At 54.9% G+C, this 22,555-nt stretch overlaps 1 protein-coding gene across 3 annotated transcripts; it reads left to right on the top strand.

The window, feature by feature from the left end:
• The first annotated feature begins 5,721 nt into the window (after positions 1-5,721).
• Positions 5,722-21,522, top strand: LOC115081466 (regulator of G-protein signaling 4-like). Of its 3 annotated transcripts, none has more exons than XM_029585941.1 (7): positions 5,722-5,881; positions 9,912-10,460; positions 15,826-15,905; positions 16,119-16,196; positions 16,363-16,424; positions 16,782-16,948; positions 18,544-21,522. In XM_029585941.1, the coding sequence occupies exons 2-7, from the start codon at positions 9,912-9,914 to the stop codon at positions 18,727-18,729; spliced, it is 1,122 nt and encodes a 373-aa protein (XP_029441801.1). In that variant the 5' UTR covers positions 5,722-5,881; the 3' UTR covers positions 18,730-21,522. The 3 variants fall into 3 exon arrangements, with proteins under 3 accessions (XP_029441801.1, XP_029441802.1, XP_029441800.1); XM_029585940.1 differs by lacking the exon at positions 5,722-5,881 and adding an exon at positions 5,899-6,092; XM_029585942.1 differs by lacking the exon at positions 9,912-10,460.
• Positions 21,523-22,555: the final 1,033 nt, after the last annotated feature.

Raw genomic sequence — 22,555 nt, 5'->3', positions numbered from 1 at the left:
CGATACTTTACTTACCCTCGTGCTCCCGCTCCCCACCACGCCTTTCTTCCTGCAGTGTGAACACACAAACCCGCGCACCAACGGTGCAGGCGTACACACACACATTCTGCCAGAACGCATTGTCCCAGTATCAGATTCTGTGGCGTGCAGATAAGGGTCCTTCATCTCATTCTCCTGACCCAGAAATACGTGCTGCATTCTTCCCCTCGCCACCACCTCCCAAATACCAAATTTACCAGTCAGACCTCCCCTATCTCCAGCTAGACTTTTATCTGTGGAAGGGACAGGCCTTTCTAAATCTCAGTCAATAATCATTCATATAAACAGAGCCAGTCAGTGCAAAACAAGCTACTGGGTGTCTGAGAGGTGACAGAGCAAGACAGCTGAAGAGAGAGGGATACAGAGCCTGTCACCTCTAGGGCACTGGGGAAGGGAGGGCTCAGGGGATGGGCACAGGGATACAGAGCCTGTCACCTCTAGGGCACTGGGGAAGGGAGGGCTCAGGGGATGGGCACAGGGATACAGAGCCTGTCACCTCTAGGGCACTGGGGACGGGAGGGCTCAGGGGATGGGCACAGGGATACAGAGCCTGTCACCTCTAGGGCACTGGGGAAGGGAGGGCTCAGGGGATGGGCACAGGGATACAGAGCCTGTCACCTCTAGGGCACTGGGGACGGGAGGGCTCAGGGGATGGGCACAGGGATACAGAGCCTGTCACCTCTAGGGCACTGGGGAAGGGAGGGCTCAGGGGATGGGCACAGGGATACAGAGCCTGTCACCTCTAGGGCACTGGGGAAGGGAGGGCTCAGGGGATGGGCACAGGGATACAGAGCCTGTCACCTCTAGGGCACTGGGGACGGGAGGGCTCAGGGGATGGGCACAGGGATACAGAGCCTGTCACCTCTAGGGCACTGGGGAAGGGAGGGCTCAGGGGATGGGCACAGGGATACAGAGCCTGTCACCTCTAGGGCACTGGGGACGGGAGGGCTCAGGGGATGGGCACAGGGATACAGAGCCTCTCACCTCTAGGGCACTGGGGACGGGAGGGCACAGGGGATGGGCACAGGGATACAGAGCCTGTCACCTCTAGGGCACTGGGGACGGGAGGGATCAGAGGATGGGCACAGGGATACAGAGCCTGTCACCTCTAGGGCCCTGGGGACGGGAGGGCTCAGGGGATGGGCACAGGGATACAGAGCCTGTCACCTCTAGGGCACTGGGGACGGGAGGGCTCAGGGGATGGGCACAGGGATACAGAGCCTGTCACCTCTAGGGCACTGGGGACGGGAGGGCTCAGGGGATGGGCACAGGGATACAGAGCCTCTCACCTCTAGGGCACTGGGGACGGGAGGGCTCAGGGGATGGGCACAGGGGTACAGAGCCTCTCACCTCTAGGGCACTGGGGACGGGAGGGCTCAGGGGATGGGCACAGGGATACAGAGCCTGTCACCTCTAGGGCACTGGGGACAGGAGAGCTCGGGATGGGCACAGGGACACAGAGCCTGTCACCTCTAGGGCACTGGGGATGGGGAGGGCTCAGGGGATGAGCACAGGGATACAGAGCCTGTCACCTCTAGGGCACTGGGGACAGGAGAGCTCGGGATGGGCACAGGGGCACAGAGCCTCTCACCTCTAGGGCACTGGGGATGGGGAGGGCTCAGGGGATGAGCACAGGGATACAGAGCCTGTCACCTCTAGGGCACTGGGGACAAGAGAGCTCGGGATGGGCACAGGGACACAGAGCCTGTCACCTCTAGGGCACTGGGGATGGGGAGGGCTCAGGGGATGAGCACAGGGATACAGAGCCTGTCACCTCTAGGGCACTGGGGACAGGAGAGCTCGGGATGGGCACAGGGGCACAGAGCCTCTCACCTCTAGGGCACTGGGGATGGGGAGGGCTCAGGGGATGAGCACAGGGATACAGAGCCTGTCACCTCTAGGGCACTGGGGACAGGAGAGCTCGGGATGGGCACAGGGACACAGAGCCTCTCACCTCTAGGGCACTGGGGATGGGGAGGGCTCAGGGGATGAGCACAGGGATACAGAGCCTGTCACCTCTAGGGCACTGGGTACAGGAGAGCTCGGGATGGGCACAGGGACACAGAGCCTGTCACCTCTAGGGCACTGGGGATGGGGAGGGCTCAGGGGATGAGCACAGGGATACAGAGCCTGTCACCTCTAGGGCACTGGGGACAGGAGAGCTCGGGATGGGCACAGGGACACAGAGCCTGTCACCTCTAGGGCACTGGGGATGGGGAGGGCTCAGGGGATGAGCACAGGGATACAGAGCCTGTCACCTCTAGGGCACTGGGGACAGGAGAGCTCGGGATGGGCACAGGGGCACAGAGCCTGTCACCTCTAAGGCACTGGGGGCTGCAGGGCTTCTGGGATGGGAGGAGAACGAGAGCTGAACAGTGCAGCAAATAATTAAACAGCAAACAAAAAGGCAGGGAGGGACTGAACATGCCAAGTTGGACCCCTTCCAGATAAATGCAAAGACTGCTGGGGAGAGGGAAGGATTTGAACCTTCAGTGATTCTTAGCATTTTAGTGCTGGGAATCTGAGGAGCTGGTGTGTTGATGAAAGAAGCTTTCACCCCCAGGCCCTCACCTCCTTCTCCCAGGAGAAGGTGGCTGTCCGGCTAGCAGCAGGGGCTTGGCAGTGCTTCAGAATTACAGCCTTTCCCTAAAAAGCAGGCCTACAACACACCTTTCTTACATGTGTATTTATTTTGTAAAAGAGGTCTCGGCAGTCTGGCCTCAGGATTACATATTATATATATATATATATATATATATATATATATATATATATATATATATATATATATATATATATATATATATATATATATATATATATAAAAACAAGGCCGCGCCTTTCTCCGTGTAGTAAGAGGTTTCACATTCCACGGCGGAGTCACACTTTTGCGTGACTCTCCGAGCCGCTGTAAACAGTCCCCCGGCAGTGGCCATCTTAGCCGTGGATAACCCCCCCCCCCCCCCCCCGCGTACTTGCCAGAGCCGACTGGTCCTCGCTGGCTGAGAGAGGGGATCATCACCTCAGCCCCGGGTCAACCTGGTTTTTGCCCCCTTTGCCCGGATTGGCACGCGGCTCGATTTCGCCCTATTTGAGATCAATTTCGTGGGTCTGGTTGTCAGGATGTCCAAAGTGAATAGGCATGGGACGTAGCTGCGTACAGCGGAGCCAGTGCACGTGCAGACATACCCCGTGCGTATTCAGGGTGGACATCCTGAAAACCGGGGCCTGTTTGCGGCACCTCAGCCCCGGAGTTGACCCCTCCCGATTCTAAAACAAAGAGTCCAAGGAAAACCAGCTGCTTTACTTGACTACGCGGAAAACAGTGCACAGGGAAAATTCAATATTGAAATCCGAAACATAATCTGGAGGTGGGGGGGGGGGGGGGGGGGGGGGAGGGAGGAAGCCCCCAGGAATATTAGAACTACAAATCCCTGCATGCAACTGGGGGAAAAAAAAAAAGAACAAACAGGAGTGGATCAGCTGACATGGGGGGGTGAGGTGGCATCCCTTAGCTGTGATGTCACAAAGGCTACCCTCACACATGGGCAGGAGCCGATTGGCCCCTGCTGTCTGTGATATCCCAAGGGCCACACTCGCACACTGGCAGGGCAGCCCGCGCACCAGTGGGAGGCCACAGGAGAGCCAGGCCGTGCCTTTCAGGGCCTGGCGGCTTGCAGGGACGGTGCCCGGCTGTAATAAAAAAAAAGAGAAAAGGTCTAAAAGTGTAAAACCAGGCTCGTGTAAACATTCTCCATAAAAGTCAAAATCAGCTTGCTCGTCTCTCCCCTGCGGCCATGGGGAAGGAAGGAGGGGTCCTTCTTTCATCCGTGGCGGCGAGAGAGAGCGTCCTCCGTCCCGCCTGGCCTGGCCCTTTACATGTGTAGAGAATACAGCTTGGGTTTTTGTGGGGGGGGTTTTTTTTAATTCCTTTTTCACATTCATGTATGTTATTGTTTTGGGCCGCGCTGCATTTTTTTTTATTTTTGGCAAAACGACAGCTTCTCTTCATTTCCAAGATGCATCTGTCCTATCTCCATGGCACCAGGAAATGCTCCCAAGATCACGTCCCCTCCAGCATGCGGCTGCTTCTATATGGATTTTTTTTTTTTTTCTTAGTGGGTTGTTTGTTTTTTTTTTTCACTGACGTGTCCTGTGGAAAAAAAAACAAAAAAAACCCCGAAAAGTCATCCAGGCTAATGCATTTTTCCACAAAAGCTTCCTGAAAGCAGCCGAAGAAGGCAGTCAGTCAGGTCCCGAGGCGGTGCTGGTCTCTCCGGATCCTGTGATCTTAAGAGCTGCCGCTTTTAAGGGACCCCCACAGCCCAGGACCGAGGGTCCCTCTGTAATGCATCCGGCCTGGAAACAGCATGGAAGGGATCAGGGCCGGTGCAAGGGTATTTAGCCCCCCCCCGGGCAAACCTCCTGTTACCTCTCTATGACAGCGCTGCCCCCTACTGGTGACGGTGGGTCTAGGACAGTTCTCCCTTTTCGTGCTGCTGTTAGCTCTGGCACCGCACCCTTCCGGGCCTCGTGCGGGCAGGATTTTGCCGTCCCTAAAACTCTGGGGCTGCAGGCGACCGCCTGGTTTGCACTAAGGAAGCACCGGCCCTGGTCGGTGTGGCGAGCCCCTGCTCAAGAGCTTATCCTTTTGCCCTCCCCCCCCCCCCCCCCCCCCCAGAAGTCAGAGAGCAACAGGGAGAGGCCTAGTTCTTGGATACCTTCAGAATTTTGTAGCCTGGACACGTGACTTGGTTACCTATTCCTGGGGACAGGTCCTTGCAGAATGATACGTCCTCTGTCCCGGCCCATGACTCATAGCCACAGCACTGGCAACCGTCAGAGGAGTCATGGGTCCCAGTGACCTCACGTTCATCCTTAAACCAGGGTTCTTCCCAGGTAGGCAAGTGGGGAAGGCCTGTCCACTGCAGCCTTGGCCGGGAGCTGATCCTGTTTGAAAAAAAAAACAAAAACACCACCACATCATTCTTGGGTCAGACCTTGGCTGGCAGAAGTCTGAGGCAACCACACTCAGTCCTTTCCAGCCCTGGTCAGCGACCAGAATAGTGCAGGCCGGAGTCGGCCACTCCCAGCTCCAGTCGGTGACCACAGTCACTGTATCGCCCTCCCCCCCCCCCCTGCGGTCAGCTATTCCTGGCCATGGCACGCCCTCGGCAGCAAGAGAGACCTCAGGGGAAGGAGACAGCCGGGCCTGGAGTGTCTCAGGCAGGAATTCTGATCACAAATCTGACACACCCTTGGTGGGGAAATCTCCGGTACCTCATACACAGAGGTTGCTGAAGGTGACCTCTCTCTCTCTCTCTCACACACACACACAGGCACACTGCACTTAAGGCCGGTCTCTCCCCTTGTTTTGATCAGCTCTCTCTGCCTGAATGGAGGAGAGATATTTGTGAGGGAGGCGGATGGTAACAGTCAAGACAGGCAAACACCTCGCCAGCTGTGTTTATGCACAAAGGAATTCTTCCGTGTGTGTGTGTGTGTGTGTGTGTGTGTGTGCGGATGCCAAAAGGGAGAGACGCCAACCGACACAGCACAGGGACACACACACCTACCCCCCCCCCCCCTTAAACAAGACACATGGACAGGGCACATAGGCGACCTCGCACACTCACACAGAGACACTGCTATAGAGAGGAGGCGGAGTGTGTGTCCGTGTGTGTATGGGGGGGGGGGGGGGGGGGGGGGAGAGGGACTGAAGCGCTGTGTGTGTGTGTGACAGCAGATCACCCTGACACATACCATCAGCCCAGGCAGCAGATGCGGGACACTGCAGCAGGCGCTCTCGCTTCCTGGCCGGGGCTCTGCGGGACTGGAAAAGGTACAGGGCCAGGGTGGGTGTGTGTGGGGGGGACGGGACACAGCACTCTCCCTCCGTCTCCCTCTCTAGCACGGGGCACTGTAGCGCGGTGCTCACAGGAGAAAGGAGGCGCGCACACACTGCGGAGAAGGAGGGGAGAGACCGCAGGAGTGCGTCGGGGGGGGGGGGGCCGATGCGAGGCAGGCGGCGCCTCCCGGAGAGAGAAGGGAAGGTAAGAGGCTGGGGGGTGGGGGGAAGCGGGGCTTGCTTACCTTAATCCCTCTTCACTTTTTCTCTGTTTCTGGCTCTCCTTCTCTCTGTCGCAAGCTCTCTCTCTCCTCCCCATGCATTTCCTTCTTTCTGTAGAAATCTGATCTCTCTTCCTCTTTTCACTTCTCTTTCCCACTTTTTCCTCTGCACTTCCCCCCCCCGGCCCTGCAAGGCTCTCTCCACCTCTCTTTCTATCCCGCGGTCTCTGTTTCTTCTTCTTCTTCTTCGCCCTACCCTGTTGTCGCTCTTCCCTGTCTCCCCGTGGGGGGGGGGGGGGGGGGGGCGCGACCTCACCACCCCCGCTTCCATCTCAAGGTGAACCCAAACAGGCCGATCCAGTCCTGGTTCCCCCACCCCCGGTCCCGGGGCCCTCGGAAGATTCAGAACCACAACTCCCAGCAGGCAGCGGCAAGCAGAAGAAAACAGGACTGGATCGGCCGGTTCTCTCTTGCCCCAGGCGGTCACTCCACAGTGCGCCCCCCATCTGACAGAAGGATCTCCCCTCCCTCCCTCGAACATGGCATAAAGTGTGCGCCTCTGCAGATGCCTTGGAGGGAAGCCAAAAACCCAGCAGAAGAGGCGCCCGGGGGCTGGGAGTCGCTGCCACACCGCCGGGATGTCCTGCATTTGGGGAGGGGGAGGGGCGGAGAAGGGTCCCATGGTCTGTGGGTGAAGGGGCCTCTTTTAAATAGTGATTTAACCCCTCTCTCCCCCCCCCCCCCAAAAAAAATCAAAAGCACCAGAGGAAAGAATTTATGATTGTAGGATGAAATACATTTGGGCCAGGAGGACAGGGCTCCTTCAGTAGCTCCCTGCCTGGCTGAAATGGGAGGGGTCAAAGGGCACTGGGGGGGGGGGCACTGAGAAGAAGCTTTAAAAATCCCAGAGTGAATTATTTCCCCGCTCAGATCAATTGAAACGACAACAAAACAAACGAAAAAAAAAAAAAACCCCAACCCACTGTACTGCACTGGGGGTGCTGCAGAGTGGCAGTGGAGTCAGAAGCTCAGGGTGTTTCCTTCTGTAAACGGCCTCCTCAGGCAGCAGAAAAGCTGCTGATGCCGACAGGCAGCAATCTGGAATAATATTTACTGTTTGTGGCGTGCCCTGTATACAGATGATGATGCAGGTCTTGCCAGCCCTCTCAGCCCATCCCTTTAATCTCCTTGTTTATTCGGGAGCGTTAAAGAGAGAGGAAATGTCATACGGATTAAAACAGAATAAATAACAGGGTGACAAGGTCCCTTCCTCTAAACAGCTTGCCATCTTTTAGGCTGGGTGCGCGCGGAGATTTATGTAACCTTGCCGAAGGTCACCCGGGGAGAACTGGTGGTGGCAGCGGTGGGATTAGAACCTGCTGCAGGTGCCATATCTGTGAGAAGGCTTGGTGACCTTGTTTCTGTAATACAAGTCTTTGATAAGGCGACCTCAGGCCAGGCCTGCTGGATGCCGAGCCGGGTGTCCCTGAACGTGACCTTGGCCTGCTCTCCAGACTCTTCCCCTTCTGATTGCCCACCGAGCGGTCGTGCTGCTGACCCGTCTCCCAGGCTACAGCCTTAATTGCACCTCACGTCCTTTTTTTCTGTCTACCCCACTGCCTCCCCCCCGGATCTCTCAGATCCGGTAAAACCTTTTGGGCCGTGACAATCCGCACATATTTTGCCCAAGTAATTATAGAAAATGGTCCGCAAATTAAAAAGAAGACTGAAAAAAAAAAATCTAATGGTGACGAAATAATATTTTTGCACTTTCTAGATTTTATGTTCTCATTAACAGCCTCACCCTACCTATGCCGCTCTTAGGGACCGTCCCGCTCCTCTGTCCCCTCTCATCCCATCTGCTGCCTCGTAGCCCCTGTGCGGGGGCTGGGACAGGGCCTTCCGGGCAGGATGGAAGAGCTGACAAATCGCCGTATCGTGATGACACTGTGGACGCGGTGCAATTGGGTTTTGGGATTCCATTACTCACTCTTCCGAACCCATGCCCAAGGCGTCTTGCAAATGACCATGGCAGAGAATGGCTGACCATGGTGTGTTAATATTGTGCCTGTGATTTCCCGCCCCCCCCCCCGACCACGGCTGGAATAGCCGACCACAGTCGGACAAAACTGTGACTGTGGTCCTAGGTCATGGCTGACCACAGTGTGACACTGGTAGGGCTGCGGCTCTTGTCAGTGGCTGGGAATGACTGACCACAGTGTGCCTGTGGTCATTAACCGTGGCTGGGAATGACTGACCACGGTGTGCCTGTGGTCATTAACCGTGGCTGGGAATGGCTGACCACAGTGAGACACTGGTAGGGCTGCGGCTCTTGTCCGTGGCTGGGAATGACTGACCACAGTGTGCCTGTGGTCATTAACCGTGGCTGGGAATGACTGACCACGGTGTGCCTGTGGTCATTAACCGTGGCTGGGAATGGCTCGCCATAGTGAGAAAATACTGTTGCCCGCGGCCGCTGATTATGGCCGGAATGGCCGACCGCAGTCTGACAAGACTGTGACCTCTGGTTATGTATTGTGGCCGGGAATGGCTGACACCACGGTGCAACAGTACTGGGACTGTTGGTCGCCGACCGTGGCGAGGAGTGGCCGACTGCAGTGTGACAGTACCGGGAGCGTAGTGGCGAGGGGCTCTGAGATCCCTCCGACGCGTCTCGGTCCACCCGTCGCAGCGACAAAACCCGTCTCGTTCAGAATCCTAAAAGGGAAGGGAAATCCCGTGAGCGGGAGGAGCGCAGAGGGATTCCCTAGTTGCAAGGAAGCGAAGGGGGGGGGGTGGGCTTTGAGGGAGCGGAAAGCCAGAGACCAGCTGGGAGTCCATGGCACTGCACCGGGAAGTGAAGTGGGCCTCACGGTCCTTAGCTTACCTGCTAACCGCCGGTGTACCCTGTCGTAAATAGCACAGAGCAAAATCTGAGGAAACCACCCCCCCCCCTCCCTTAAAAAATAAATAGACATTTCTAATGCATTATGGGAAATTCCCAACCTGCGACGGCTGTGGAAGACCGGAGCAAGCATCCGGGCTCGGGCATCCGTTGTCCTAGTGCGAGACCCGATGGGTTTGAAAAATGGGGCTTAGGTATTGGAGACTGCACAGCGGTGAACCCCCCCCCCTCTCTTCCCCCCCTCCACCCACCCCCCCCACCACCACCATCATTAGTCACGCGCTGGAGGGTCAAGCAGAGAGGTCCATATTTGTCGCATGCTGAATTAAGAGAATGGTTCGGGGTGGCGGGCAGGAGGGGTGGTTTTGGGTTGAGGTGCTGCAGTCGGGGCTGGAGTTTTTCGGGCGAGCTTGAGAGTTGGTGGTTAGTGGTTGATATTCGGGGTGAGGTTTGAGTTATGGGATTGGGACTGAGTTGAGGGTTCAGGTCAGGGTTTTGGGGCCGATGGATAGGTTGAGTCGGGGGGGGGGGCGGGTTTGAGGTTTTTGGTGGTTGAGTTGAGCTGTAGTGGTGGAGGGTTAAGGTTAGGGTTTGAATTTGGGGTTAAGAGTTGAAGGGATTGGGGGTTGAGTTTGTTCTAATTACAAGCAAGCAAACGAAAAGCTGCTAAACACATCCGTCAGAAACGTCCACCCCAGGTTCAAGCCATCACTAGCCTAAGTCTAATTGAAAGTGGTAGGGTGTGAGAAGGGATAGACACTTCTACGTCGCCCTCTATCCACTCACTGCTTCCCACTGTTGGAGACAGGATGCTTGGCCAGATGGCCCTTTAATTTAATCCAGTTTGACAATTCTAGTGATCCAAAAGACATTTGATGGAATTTCTCCTCTTCTCCAGATGTTCAAAAATTTGAACCCGCTACGGAAGTCGGGCTCGGAGAATTGCCTGACGGACTGCGACCTGCCCTGGCACCGCTCAGGCTTCCAGAACCAGAAGCCCCCCGATGAATCCGAGGACCCAGCCAACGAGCCCGCCCAGCCCGGCGGCGGCGGCGGCCCCGCCACGCCGGCGATGGCGGTGCCGGAGGTGCGCGTGGACAAGGCCTTCAGCCTCAGCACCGACCTGCTGGACCGGTTTCGCCAGGAGAGCTGCGAGGAGTGGGACGTGGAGCGCAGCCGGGAGAGCTTGGCGCGGGGCGGGGAGCCGCGACTCGGCCCAGAGGCCCTGGGCGGGATGTGGAGGACGTACAGTGAGGGCCACCTGGACCGGGGCGAGGGGGTGGAGGTGCCCGACGGCCTGCTGAAAAAGAAGGAGAAGAAGGAGAAGAAGCACTCGGGGAGCGGGTGGAGCCTGCCGTCTCCCGAGACCCTGCGGAAGCAGCGCCGAGCGACCAAGATGGCAGCCGCCAAGCAGCACCTGAGGTCCTTCTTCAGCAGTTCCAGTAAGGTAAGGCAACGCCTGTGGTGCTCTCTCTGTGGCCGAGAGGCTCCCTCCGGTGGCCAAGGGTGAGAACTGCAGCGAATGGGGGTGGCAGCCTTCTGCTCCTTGGCCAACAGGGGGTGAGCTCGGTTTGGACCGAGGTTGGCGAGTTCTGGTTCTGGCTGGGATTCCCTTCTCAGTGCAGTGACACCTGCCCAAAATATCCTTTGCGACGGGGACTCATAGGTGGAGTGCCTGGATTACACCGCGTCAGCTGAGGCGGGCCTGGTTGGGTCTCTCTTTTTTTTTTTTTTTTTCGTTTTGCTGGCCTGGGAGATGTAAACGCCTGCTGCCTTTCCTACGAAAATCAGAGCTGCGTCACCCCCACCAGGCCACGAACGAGTAGCGCTTCAGGAAGTTCAGGCGTGCGCTGGAGTAACGAAATCAGGAGGGTGGAACTCCATATCCCCCCCCTCCCCCCCTTACGCGATCACTCCCCCTAGAACCGCGCTCCGGGGAGGAGGGCAAAGGAACCGGGGCACCCACCGGAGGCTGGCACTCCGGCTTCCCGCCCTCACCCAATGGCTTGCGGGTTCCAAACATCAGTCCCAAACCCATCAGGATCACCTCTCCTCTCCTCTCCTCTCCAACTCTTGCCGCCTCCGCCGGCCACACACAAAAAAAAAAAAAAAAATTCCCGAACGAGTCCGTGACTCATCTCCGGGGCGTCTGAAAGGCTCCCACCTTCCCTTCTAAAACCAGCGTCAACATTCACAGTTGCCCCCAAGGGCTCAGGTCAGGACTGCGGCGATGACGAGGGGATGCGTTCAGACACGGGATTCATACGATTAACAGGGAGGGGATTTCACCTGAATTGGTTTATTAAGCTCCCGAGGTCTCCCCCCCCCCCCCCCTTTCTTCAGGGCTGGTTTGCAGCGCGGATGATGCGTCAAGCATCCGTCATTCAAAAGCACGCAAAAAATAAAAAAGCAAGACCCATGCAGTCACGCAGGGCATCTCGCCCTCCATATCCCCGGTGCCTTAAGGGCGAGGAGTTCTGTGTCCTGGTGCCGGTACCACCCCCCCCCCCCCCCCCGATATCTCTCTTGCATGTGATTATAGGCGCTGCCGCAGCCGTAATCTCTCTGGACCGTCTTGTTCCTTGAAAAAGCGAGGATGTTTTTTTTCTTCCCTCTCTCCCTCCTCGTCCCGGTTCTGGTAACAGCCCGAAGACATTTCCTGTTTATTCGGTGATCCTGGCGGTGGAAACATGAGAAGGGGAGATGCTTGTTATTTATTTATCAAAGTGACGACGCCTTGTTGGTAGGCCGCTTAAAAAAGGATAATCCAGGCTCCCTCCCGGGACACGGCGTGTTTGTTTTCTCCTGGCGTGCTTTGCGACATTTCAGAATAAAACCAGCCTCCCCAGCATCCCCGCTGTAAGAGACATGCGTTGCCTGCCTGTCGCTCCATGGCCAGCCACACCCAGCCACGGTCAGTGACCACAGTCACGGTATTGTCACGCCATGGTCAGCCACAACCAGCCACGGTCAGTGACCACAGTCACGGTATTGTCATGCCACGGTCAGCCACAACCCAGCCACGGTCAGTGACCACAGTCACGGTATTGTCACGCCACGGTCAGCCACACCCAGCCACGGTCAGTGACCACAGTCACGGTATTGTCACGCCACGGTCAGCCACACCCAGCCACGGTCAGTGACCACAGTCACGGTATTGTCACGCCACGGTCAGCCACAACCAGCCACGGTCAGTGACCACAGTCACGGTATTGTCACGCCACGGTCAGCCACACCCAGCCACGGTCAGTGACCACAGTCACGGTATTGTCAAGCCATGGTCAGCCACAACCAGCCACGGTCAGTGACCACAGTCACGGTATTGTCACGCCACGGTCAGCCACACCCAGCCACGGTCAGTGACCACAGTCACGGTATTGTCAAGCCATGGTCAGCCACACCCAGCCACAGTCAGTGACCACAGTCATGGTATTGTCACGCCACAGTCAGCCCTACCTAATCAGAACCGAACATGATATCGCTGCAGACGGCTCATCAGAGCCCAGCGTATGATCTCCCCGTCGAGGATCATATGCAGTGGGCTGCAGTGGGAAAGTGATTCTCCCTTTGTCCTCAGGGCTGCAGGTCAGAGGGTTGCAGCTGAGTGGCCCAAGTTCCCAGGATCTGCACAGGAAGTCTTTGATGCTTATTGCCAAGGGAGGTGGTGGTGGTGGTGGGGAAGGGGGGGCCTAGGAAGAGGAATCTTGGAACGTCTGTCCTGTATCCTTCTTCCTCCCAGCAGGAATGGCAGGGTTTTTGTTTTCTCACTGTCCCAGTCCACTGGCCACGCAAATCCATCTCTGGCTTTGGAGGTGGGAGCTGTCCAAGGTCAAAGGTGGCTACACTAGCCTCCAACAGGGAAGGGAGGGTGAAATCTTTCATAAAGCAATTTCTTCAAGCACTTTCTTAGTTCCATGTCTCTCTGGGTGCATCCCACCCTGTCATTCTGCATATTTTATTATTCTTAAACTTTGATTTTAAGAGTAAATAATTCTCTCAGAATTCTGTCTGTGCTGTATTCGTGCTTTATGTGTATCAGTGTGAATCCTGCACGGGGTTCTGATCAACACCCGCTCTTCAGCTGTCCGTGCTGTGTCAATGCTTTACATGCGTCATTATGATGCCTGCATGGGGCTCTGATAAACATCCGCTCTTCAGCTGTCCGTGCTGTGTTCATGCTTTACATGCTTCAGTGTGATGCCTGCACAGGGCTCCCATGAAGATCTGCTCTTCAACTGTCTGTGCTGTATTCGTGCTTTATGTGTATCAGTGTGAATCCTGCACGGGGTTCTGATCAACACCCGCTCTTCAGCTGTCCGTGCTGTGTCAATGCTTTACATGCGTCATTATGATGCCTGCATGGGGCTCTAATAAACATCCGCTCTTCAGCTGTCCGTGCTGTGTTCATGCTTTACATGCTTCAGTGTGATGCCTGCACAGGGCTCCCATGAAGAGCTGCTCTTCAACTGTCTGTGCTGTATTCATGCTTTACATGTATCCGTGTGACGCCTGCATGGGGCTCCAGTGGAGATCCACACTTCCTCTGTCCGTGCTGCATTCCTGCTTTACGTTTATCAGAACACATTTTAGAAACTTAAGATTTTTTTTCACAGGAATAAAACAGAAATCAAAACAAGAAAGGGATAATTTAGAGGCCCCGCCCAAATTATTGTGACCCCTGGGTATCCAAATGTTCAGGTTTTTGTCACATAGCGGATGTTGAGCATCATTGATTCTTTTGGACACCTCTCAGTTTTTAAAACATTGGAAAAGGTTTCCCTGTGCGAAAGTCACTTTTAAAGGGCCAGTGACATGTTGTCGTGTGTCCCCCCCCCGCCAGAGGTTGCTTTCCTGGCTATTCAGTTCTGTCCTCTCTCTCATCCTCCCTCTCATGCACTTTCTGCCTGTCTGCAAGCCTGTTACGTACAAGCTCCTTGCAGCCACGGATTACACTCACGGCCATGGGGCAGTAGCGGGTCTGGCAGATCCCCGGGCGAGCATCGGGAACATCTGGGAAGGGGAGGGGGCCCCCCCCCCCTCCGGAGCGCTGTGGTCAGCGGAGCTTCTTCAAAGCCGCTGCTGTGGCCCTCCCCCCCCCCCAGCTCGGACGTTTGTCCAGGGCAAGGCAAAGCGTGCGGATGGGGCCGGCGTTCGTCTTCGTTCTGCTTCACGTAACCCGCGTTTCTCCCTTAACTCTCATTCTGCCTACTTCTACCTACGACACTGGGTTTTTGGGGAGGGGTTGCCCCCCCCCCACCAAAGATGAAAGGGGTCAGTCTTTCTCCTGTTCGGCCGTGTCTCACTCACGGTGTCAGGCTGCGTGTAATCGCTTTCGCAAACCAGGCGGCGAGCGGCGACTGCCGTGCAAGGGTGGGGGGTGGGGGTGGGAGGAGAGGCAAAACATGTTTCTCGGCTTCTCGACCCCCCCCCTAAGCATGAAGCGACATCACGCCGGGAGCGCGCTCGGCGAGCTCCCCTCCCCCCAATCCCCCTTTCAGGATGTTGGCGACATTGAGCGAGCCTGCGATGAGATTTTCGTGTCTTATTCGTCCATGTTAATGAACATCTTTCTGCTAGAACTGTTTCTAACTCCTGATTTTGTGTGAATCGGACCCCTCCACATTCTGACCAGCGTGACCTGGGCATTGTACTGTCTAACATGGATTTCTACATATAATTTTTTTATTTTTTTTTTGCTAGACCTGCTGGTTTAAGAAACAACAATTTCACCCTAAGCTGTGGCTGATTAGAACTCAGAGCCTGTTTGGGTGGTTATCGCTCGGTCCTGTTAGATGATGCTCATAGAAACCTGCCTCACTAGGGGACTGTTCTGGACTGGCACATACCTTGATCGTTGGCATTGACACAAAAATGTCAGAATGTGTAGAGCACTTGAGAAGAGAGATAAGGAGGAATGCTTTGTAGGAGCTTTGAAACTGTGCTGTTATCCATCCAAGTGATAACTGTTCTAGCCCTCCGCTGGGAGGAGCCTCTAGCAAAATGCAGAGAACTCCAGGAGCTGAAAATATCAGGGGGAGACTCTGGCAAAATGCAGAGAGCGCAGGGACTGGAAATACCAGGGAGAGATTCTGGCAAAATGCAGAGAGTGCAGGGGCTGAAAATACCAGGGAGAGATTCTGGCAAAATGCAGAGAGCGCAGGGGCTGGAAATATCAGGGGGAGACTCTGGCAAAATGCAGAGAACTCCAGGAGCTGAAAATATCAGGGGGAGACTCTGGCAAAATGCAGAGAACTCCAGGAGCTGAAAATATCAGGGGGAGACTCTGGCAAAATGCAGAGAACTCCAGGAGCTGAAAATATCAGGGGGAGACTCTGGCAAATGCAGAGAACTCCAGGAGCTGAAAATATCAGGGGGAGACTCTGGCAAATGCAGAGAGCGCAGGGGCTGGAAATACCAGGGGGGAGGGGGGACGGGGACTCCAGTAAAACGCAGAGCGTGCCAGTAGGCTGAAATTGAAGATGTTTACGGCCCTCTTGGTCTCTGGGGAAGCAGATAAATTTAGCCTTGGAAGTGCTTTCTGCTTCTCTGAGGAGGAGGCCTGCAGCTGGAGAGAGTTAATGGGCTACCCAGAGAAATTATAGGAGTTCAGGGCATCTGCCTTGACTTGTAGCTCCCTTATTTTGTTTTGGAATGGAGGACTCCTCTCCCTAGGGGTTACAGATGTCTTCCAAATAGCGCATTCATTTCCAGGCAGCTCTGCAGGGACGAAAGGGTTCCTCTCCCCCTACACAACCTACCCTCCTCTCCACCAGCGTCTCTCCCTCTCTCTGTGTTGTTTTTTTTTTTTGCAGTCTCTGGCATCCAGCGTGGAATCGGACCTGGGCCTGGAGTTTGAGGGGGAGCGGGAGAAGCATCGCCACAGGAAACACCAGTGAGTGAAGGCTCCCTTGCAATCTGATATTGCATTTCGGCGGGTCTGTGTCCTGCAATGCACCTTTACCCGCCCCCTCCCACTGATCCACCCCCCTCCCCTGTATGGAGCCTCCCCAACCCTTTGCCCTTGACTCGCTGTGCGTCACTTCCCTCCCCACGGATAAGATTCCCCTCAATCCCTGGTTGACCATTCCAACCTGTGACCTTTCAGAGAGAAGCACAAGAGGAGTCACCTGGCTCTCTTCCGTCTCTGGAGCTCTCCTGGGTCTATGCACTCCCACAGCCTGCGGTAAGCCTGTTCCATTCCCCAGTAACTTTATTCTGCTCCCCACCCTTCCCTCTCTCATCTGCTCCATCCCTTCCTCTTTGCCTGTATCTGTACGTTTCTGTCTTTCTCTGTGCCCTCTGCGCTGACCGTCTCTCTCTTTTTTTTGGCAACTCCCTCCCCCGAGCAGGCCTCCTGCTGAAGAAGTTGCCACTTGGGCAGAATCCCTGGAGAAGCTTCTGCATCATCTGTGTGAGTCTTAACACCACCCCTTTACCCCCTCCCCCCTCCCCCCCCACACACACACACATCTTTCCTTCTTCCATCCTCAGGCCGCTCTACCCAAGTCTCAAACTTTGCCAGCCGACACCTGCTTTCCACTGATAGTGCCTGGGGTAAGCCACAGGGTAAGGCAGTGCCCGGGTGCTGATGAGCTATGGGCGAGACCTAGGTGTAAGTCATTTGTATTCGCGCGGAGATAACGCTGAAGTAACACATTAGCACGGAGAGAGACCACTGCATTGTGATGCAAATCAGGCTGTGTGGAAAACCTTTCTCTATCTGCTCCACTCCCCCACACACATGATCTCTCCCTTCTCACCCCACCAGACGGCCGAGCTGCTTTCCGCGCTTTCCTGCAGACAGAGTTCAGCGAGGAGAATCTAGACTTCTGGATGGCATGTGAGGACTTCAAGAAGACGCGGCCCAACTTCAAGCTGCAGAGCAAGGCCCGCAAGATCTATGAGCAGTACATAGCGCTCCATGCACTCAAGGAGGTAGGAGGACAGGGCAGACTGGGTGAGCGGACGGAGAGTGCAGGGCAGTTCCCAGAGAGGAGACAGAGTTACCAACTGTATCCATGTTATCCAGCAAGGCTGGGCCCATCCTGGGTCTGCCCCATCTCATGTGTGTACTCTGTACAAGTCCCAGCATGGACCAGGGCAAATATTAGGAGTGGTTCTGTCCATCCTTGGTGACATGGAGCCCGTTGGTCACCCTACTCAAATGCCCCTCAACTAGATCTCTTCCATTGATGATGTCATCACAAAATGGCCACCAAGACAAATAGCTTTAAGGGGAGGTCGGGAGAGAGGGTGTTGTGAATTACTTTCTCAAAGGCCGATGCAATATAGTGCGCTCAGCCTAGCGCACAGCTTAACGAGTGGGTGCTCGTGCGTTTTGGACGAGCTAGAATAACTTCCGATGCTGCAATGGGTCCAACACGCGCATCCAGGCCAGCACGTGGCTAACAGCTCTCATCACATGTAAATGCCATATAGATGAGGCTATTAGCTATTGCCCCCAATGCGGAAAAAATCCCGGCGCCCAACGCACACTCATTAACGTGGCAAACTTAACGCCAGCCCCAGAGCTGGCATTGTCATACCGCGAGCCAAGGGCTCAAGAAGAAACAAAAAAATCGTGCTGTCAGTGGTTCCTCCGGCTTAGTATTGCAGCGATACCGAGATCCACTGCTCGCGGGGACTGAAGTTTACAAAAAAAAAAAGGAAGTGATCGAAAACAAAAAGCAAAATTAGTGGGCACACTATATACACGCTGCAGGCGTGCGTGTGAGTTATCTGTGGTGGGATAAAGCGGATGCTAGTGTTGAGCATCCGTGTTCCTAACCCGTGCACAGCCGCGTCTCCGGGGCGCCCGGTGCTTTTGAGCGCAAGGGATGCACGATTTGTACCTTCCGCGTCCTTTTTTTAGGACGGCCACTAATTTACATGCCGCGTCGGGCGCCCAGAGGCTGCGGATGCGCGCGCCTTAGGAATGTGGGCGCCCGACACGAGCTCCCGTTTTACTGCGTGCCCCTCTGAATGCACCGGAAGAGGCTAATTAAACCCAAGCAGCCCCGTTCTGATCACGCCCGCTCAGACAGCAGGTTTGAAATCCAGTTCCCCGGTTAATTCTTCTCTTCCGGCGCCAGCAGCCATTTTGGCAGCCTGGGGAACAGATAGTGGCTGGAAAAAAAGTATGTAATTCTCCTTCTTAGCCTTTTACTGTATTCAGAGGGCCACGCCTTTCACACCTAGATGCATTCTGGGACTTGTAGTCCTGTTTACCTGGTAGAAACATAAAGGGGTTAAAAATCCCATCAGAAACGAGATTCAGAAGGCACTGGATGTTGGGGATATTTAGATTATGAGAAATGAAAGATACAGATTGGGTTATTAGGTGGACTAGGCAGGCTGACTGGGAACGAGGTGCGATTATCTCCAGGGCACCCAGTTCCCAGAAAACGTAATGTCGCTTGCTCACCCCAGCTGTTTCCCTTCCCTCTGTAAGTTGTTTGAAAACTCTTTTACCACTGTAACTATGGTGTTTGAATTTCTTTCCCCCCCCCCTCCCCGAACCCCTTTGCCAGGTAAACCTTGACTCCCGCACCCGGGATATTACCACCAACAACATCCTCCTCCCAACGCGCTCCTGCTTTGACCTGGCCCAGAGGCGAATCTACGGGCTGATGGAAAAAGACTCCTACCCACGATTCCTCCGCTCCGAACTTTACCAGCAGCTAGCGCGCCCTAAGCAGCCCAACGGGATGGTTTAACACTGAGCCGGGTCGTGGCAAGGAAGGATCGGGCGCGACGGAGGTATCCTGCTTCCACCTTCCTCTGGAGGTTGCCGGATTTGATTTTTTTTTTTTTGTCCTCTGCGGCATCAGAAGAGACTTGAACGCGGCACCTCCGGAAGAGAAGGGGGTATCTTCTCCTGGGGGGGGGGACCCTCCGTACATCATCATCCTCTTCTTCACCGTAGCTACAGCCTTGCCCCCCACCCCCAACCCTCCGCAGGGAGAGCAGCCCTATCCTAATAACACTGGAACAGCTGCTCCTCCCCCCCCCCCCCCCCGCCAGCCGTACCAGTTCCCCTGACTGACCGTCGCAGCGATCCCGGCGCGGTCGGGGACAGCCTTTCTGCCTCAGGTTTCCCAGAGCTTTCACAAATCCTTCTTCACCGCTTGCGTACGGGGAGGGGGATCGTAGCACGATCGGCGAAGACCTGTGCTAGGCAGGCTGCCTCGGGAGCACGTTCATGGCAGGAACCTGGGCGCTTTGGCCAATGTTTGGTGGAGCTGGGATGTGCCTACCCACGCTGGGGTCTGCGCCTCCATGCCTATCACTGGTGAAGGCTCTTCAGAGTCCTTCCATCTCTGGCTGCAGTTAACGATTCGCCCCCCCCCAGCTTCCCGTCGGGCCATCTCGCCAGCCCGAGATTCTTCCTGTGGCTGCCTCTCCAGGGGGTCTCCATGACTTTGGCTTCTTGCCATGGGTCTCTCTTTCATATGACGCTACGGAGTCATGATGAAATCCAACTAGAGAGATCGCTTCCTGGTTATTTTCCACCTCAGAACAAAATATTCTGAACACAAGAGACGGGGAAAAACGCTTCTGATGAAGAGCTTTGCGTTCCTGGATAGGTTCTGGCTGAGGAGCAAACCACTCTTGGTGAACAGCACTTTAGGAACGGCGTTAATCGTGGAAATCAAAGTCAAATCTTGCCATCCCCAGCACCTGGCCGTAGACATCAGGAGCCTAGTGAAGAAACTGAGAGACGTTTTCTGCAATCTTGAACGGAAAAGTGACTTGGCAGCAGAGGAGTCCTGCCCCAGACATCTCTGGCACAGGTAGGGTGGTTCAATGATCACATCGCTGACTTGAAGCCGGGACACCTTACGGATTACTGCTGGTTGGGATCCTGAGGGCCCCTGAGCATACAGCTGGGGCCCCGTTGACACATGTCCCCCCTGACAGCTGGCTTGAGATGAATGATTTCTTCCTCTGCTGTGGTGGATCCCTGTAGACCAAAAGGCTGTTATACAAGGGTAGACATAATGAACTCCTTGTTATAAGGCGAACCGCTGGCCCCCAAATCCTTGGGGACGGGCTGAACCAGTCCTGTTTTTACCTCTGAATGGATGGACTCTTTCTATACAAATCCCATGGATGCAACGGGGAGAGAGGGTAAAATCCAGGACCTGCTCCGGTTGGTCCCCACTGAATGACCTACAGCCATCTGGTGACTCTTCCTTTTAAATGCACTGACCCTTTATTTTTGCAGGTACTAATAGGAAAATAGTCATTATTTTAACCAAAAAAACCCCCAAGCATAGTTCTCTGTATTCAAATGGAGGACAGTGGGCCTCCCCACCTAGCTGTGAGATCTCCCTGGCTTGTCTTTGTTGTGTCACTTCATGATAAATCATCGGAAGTACTTTCAGGTCATGGAGCAATGTCTGAGAAGCTTCCAGGACCTTCCTGAACCTTATAGTGAGTTTAAACAGAGCCGCGTTCCCACCCGCATCGTATAAAATTCACGCGTGGGTGATAAGGCGTGGCACTGTAGACCACTTTCTCTCATAGACAGAAAACCCACCAACAGGTCAAATCGTAGAACTACGACGGCAAGTAAGAATGGTAAGGCCCATCTAGCCTGCCTCAAGGAATCCAAGTAGGTGCCCCCTTCTGCCCCCCCCCAACAAGCTCCAGGTTATCAGACTCAGGCCAAGCCACGGTATGTGGCTACCAAACAATAGCAGAAGGGCTGCCCTCATGGTGACCCCCATCACTGGTCACCAGATTTGGGTGCCGTGACTGCACCTCGACTCCCATTCCATTTTGGACGGGTTCACCCCAGTTCCGAGTTTTGCGTGGATTTCCGAGTCGACAATAATACGGAGTTTCCACAGCTGCCTTGAGTTTGCCTGAGTTCAGTTAAAACGATTTCAGGATGGAGTCTCTGCAGGCTGCAAATTTTGGGGGTTGGTCCGACATGAGAATTACCCCAACGATGCCATGGCCCTTGACATACAAAGTGACCTGTGAGTGGTCCCGGGCCTCATCTTCAAGCCAGTTATTCCTGTGGTAGTTGAATTAAAAAATAAAAAAAAGTATTATTCTAGTCTGCCATCGCCTTTATGAGAGGCGGGAATTCCAAGTGCAGTAGACACAGAACCAGGACCTGTCTGGCCCGTCGCCTGTGAGTCTGGAGCTTGTTGAAAAAGGTCACTGCCTGTTGGCCTATTTCAGCCCATTCAAGTATATCCTGGGAGAGTCACTGCCTGTTGGTGTCTGAGCAACCAAAAAAAACTACGGCTCCCAGAATACCCCTGCAATATCAGAAGCAGTGTAGCAATGATTTCTGGGAGGTGTGGCTGGTTTGGAGGAAGGGGGCAGGGTGGAAGGACGATTCAAAATAAAATTTAAAATAAATAAATATATATATATATATATGTGTGTGTTCCTGAAACACCAAAACTATTCAGGAAATGAATGTGCTATGTTAATATATGTTAAAAGTGAGTCGGCACTGTTTAAACAATAAAATCTTGGAAGCACTGAAAGCCAGACGCGTCCGTGCTGATTGCTCGGCCTGCGGTTTAGGTGGGAGGCGCGCCACAGCGATGAGGTTGCCAGGCTTCTCGGCGGACGGGCCGAGCCGCTCCTGGCCTTGCCCACGCTGCATGCTGGGACTTGTAGTTCTGATTTCTATAAGAGAAGCGGAAACTACGAGTCCTATGAGCGCGGGGGGTGTCAGATTTAGGCAGGGGCCTAAGGGGGACAAATTATGAAGTCACCCAACAGCTGGTGCTCTCCCTGCTGCTCTCTGACTTCTAGGGGTCAAAACCCCTTCTCCCCCCCCTTCTCCCCCCAATCCCTGTTCCTCTGCCTTTGGGCGCCATAATCTTTTAAATCTGGCCCCGGGGTGGGGAAGAGGGAGGGAGAAGCTAGGCGGATAGTTTGATGGTTATATATAAGGCCTGTATTCCGATATCCAAGGTGACACCCCCTTTGCTCCCCGCCAGCAGCAGCTGCACCTCTGCACTGCACTCATTCGGGGTAGGTTGCTGCCTAGTCCTCCCCTGCGGCTCTTTTCAATTTTTCTCCCTCCCTAGACTCTTCAGCCGCAGGGAGATCCCGTTGCCGTGGAAACATTAAAAAAAAAAAAGACAGGGCAGTTCTAGGACAGCATGCGAACCATTCCTCCCCCTGGCCCCTGTGATTCATTTTGGCTGGCTCCGGGGTGGGGAGTCTGAGCATCTCTCTCTCTTTCTCTACCCTCTCTCCCCTCCTCTCCCTTAGGTTCTTCTCCCTCTCCGCCCCTCTCCCTCCTCAGATTCCTCTGCATCACCCCAGGCTCCGCTCCCTCTCCCCTTCCTCCTTCCAGGTTCCTCTCTGGTTGTTGGGGGCAGAGTTACCCCCGGGTAAGAAGTGGCAGGTTGGCCTGAGCTCCTGATCCCTGCTCTCTTCTTCCCTGGTGGCGCGCTTCCACTGTCTTCAGGGTGCATGGAGGGAGGAGAAGCAACCGCAGGGTCAGGGGAGTGCTTTGCTTAGGGTCTCCCCAATGCAATTGACCTGCCGTCTTAACGGCCACTG

The sequence above is a fragment of the Rhinatrema bivittatum genome, unplaced genomic scaffold (genome assembly GCF_901001135.1).
Source record: "Rhinatrema bivittatum unplaced genomic scaffold, aRhiBiv1.1, whole genome shotgun sequence".
NCBI classification, from domain to species: domain Eukaryota; kingdom Metazoa; phylum Chordata; class Amphibia; order Gymnophiona; family Rhinatrematidae; genus Rhinatrema; species Rhinatrema bivittatum.
The sequence above is the reverse complement of the archived record's forward strand: the minus strand, read 5'-3'. Positions and strand labels throughout refer to the sequence as shown.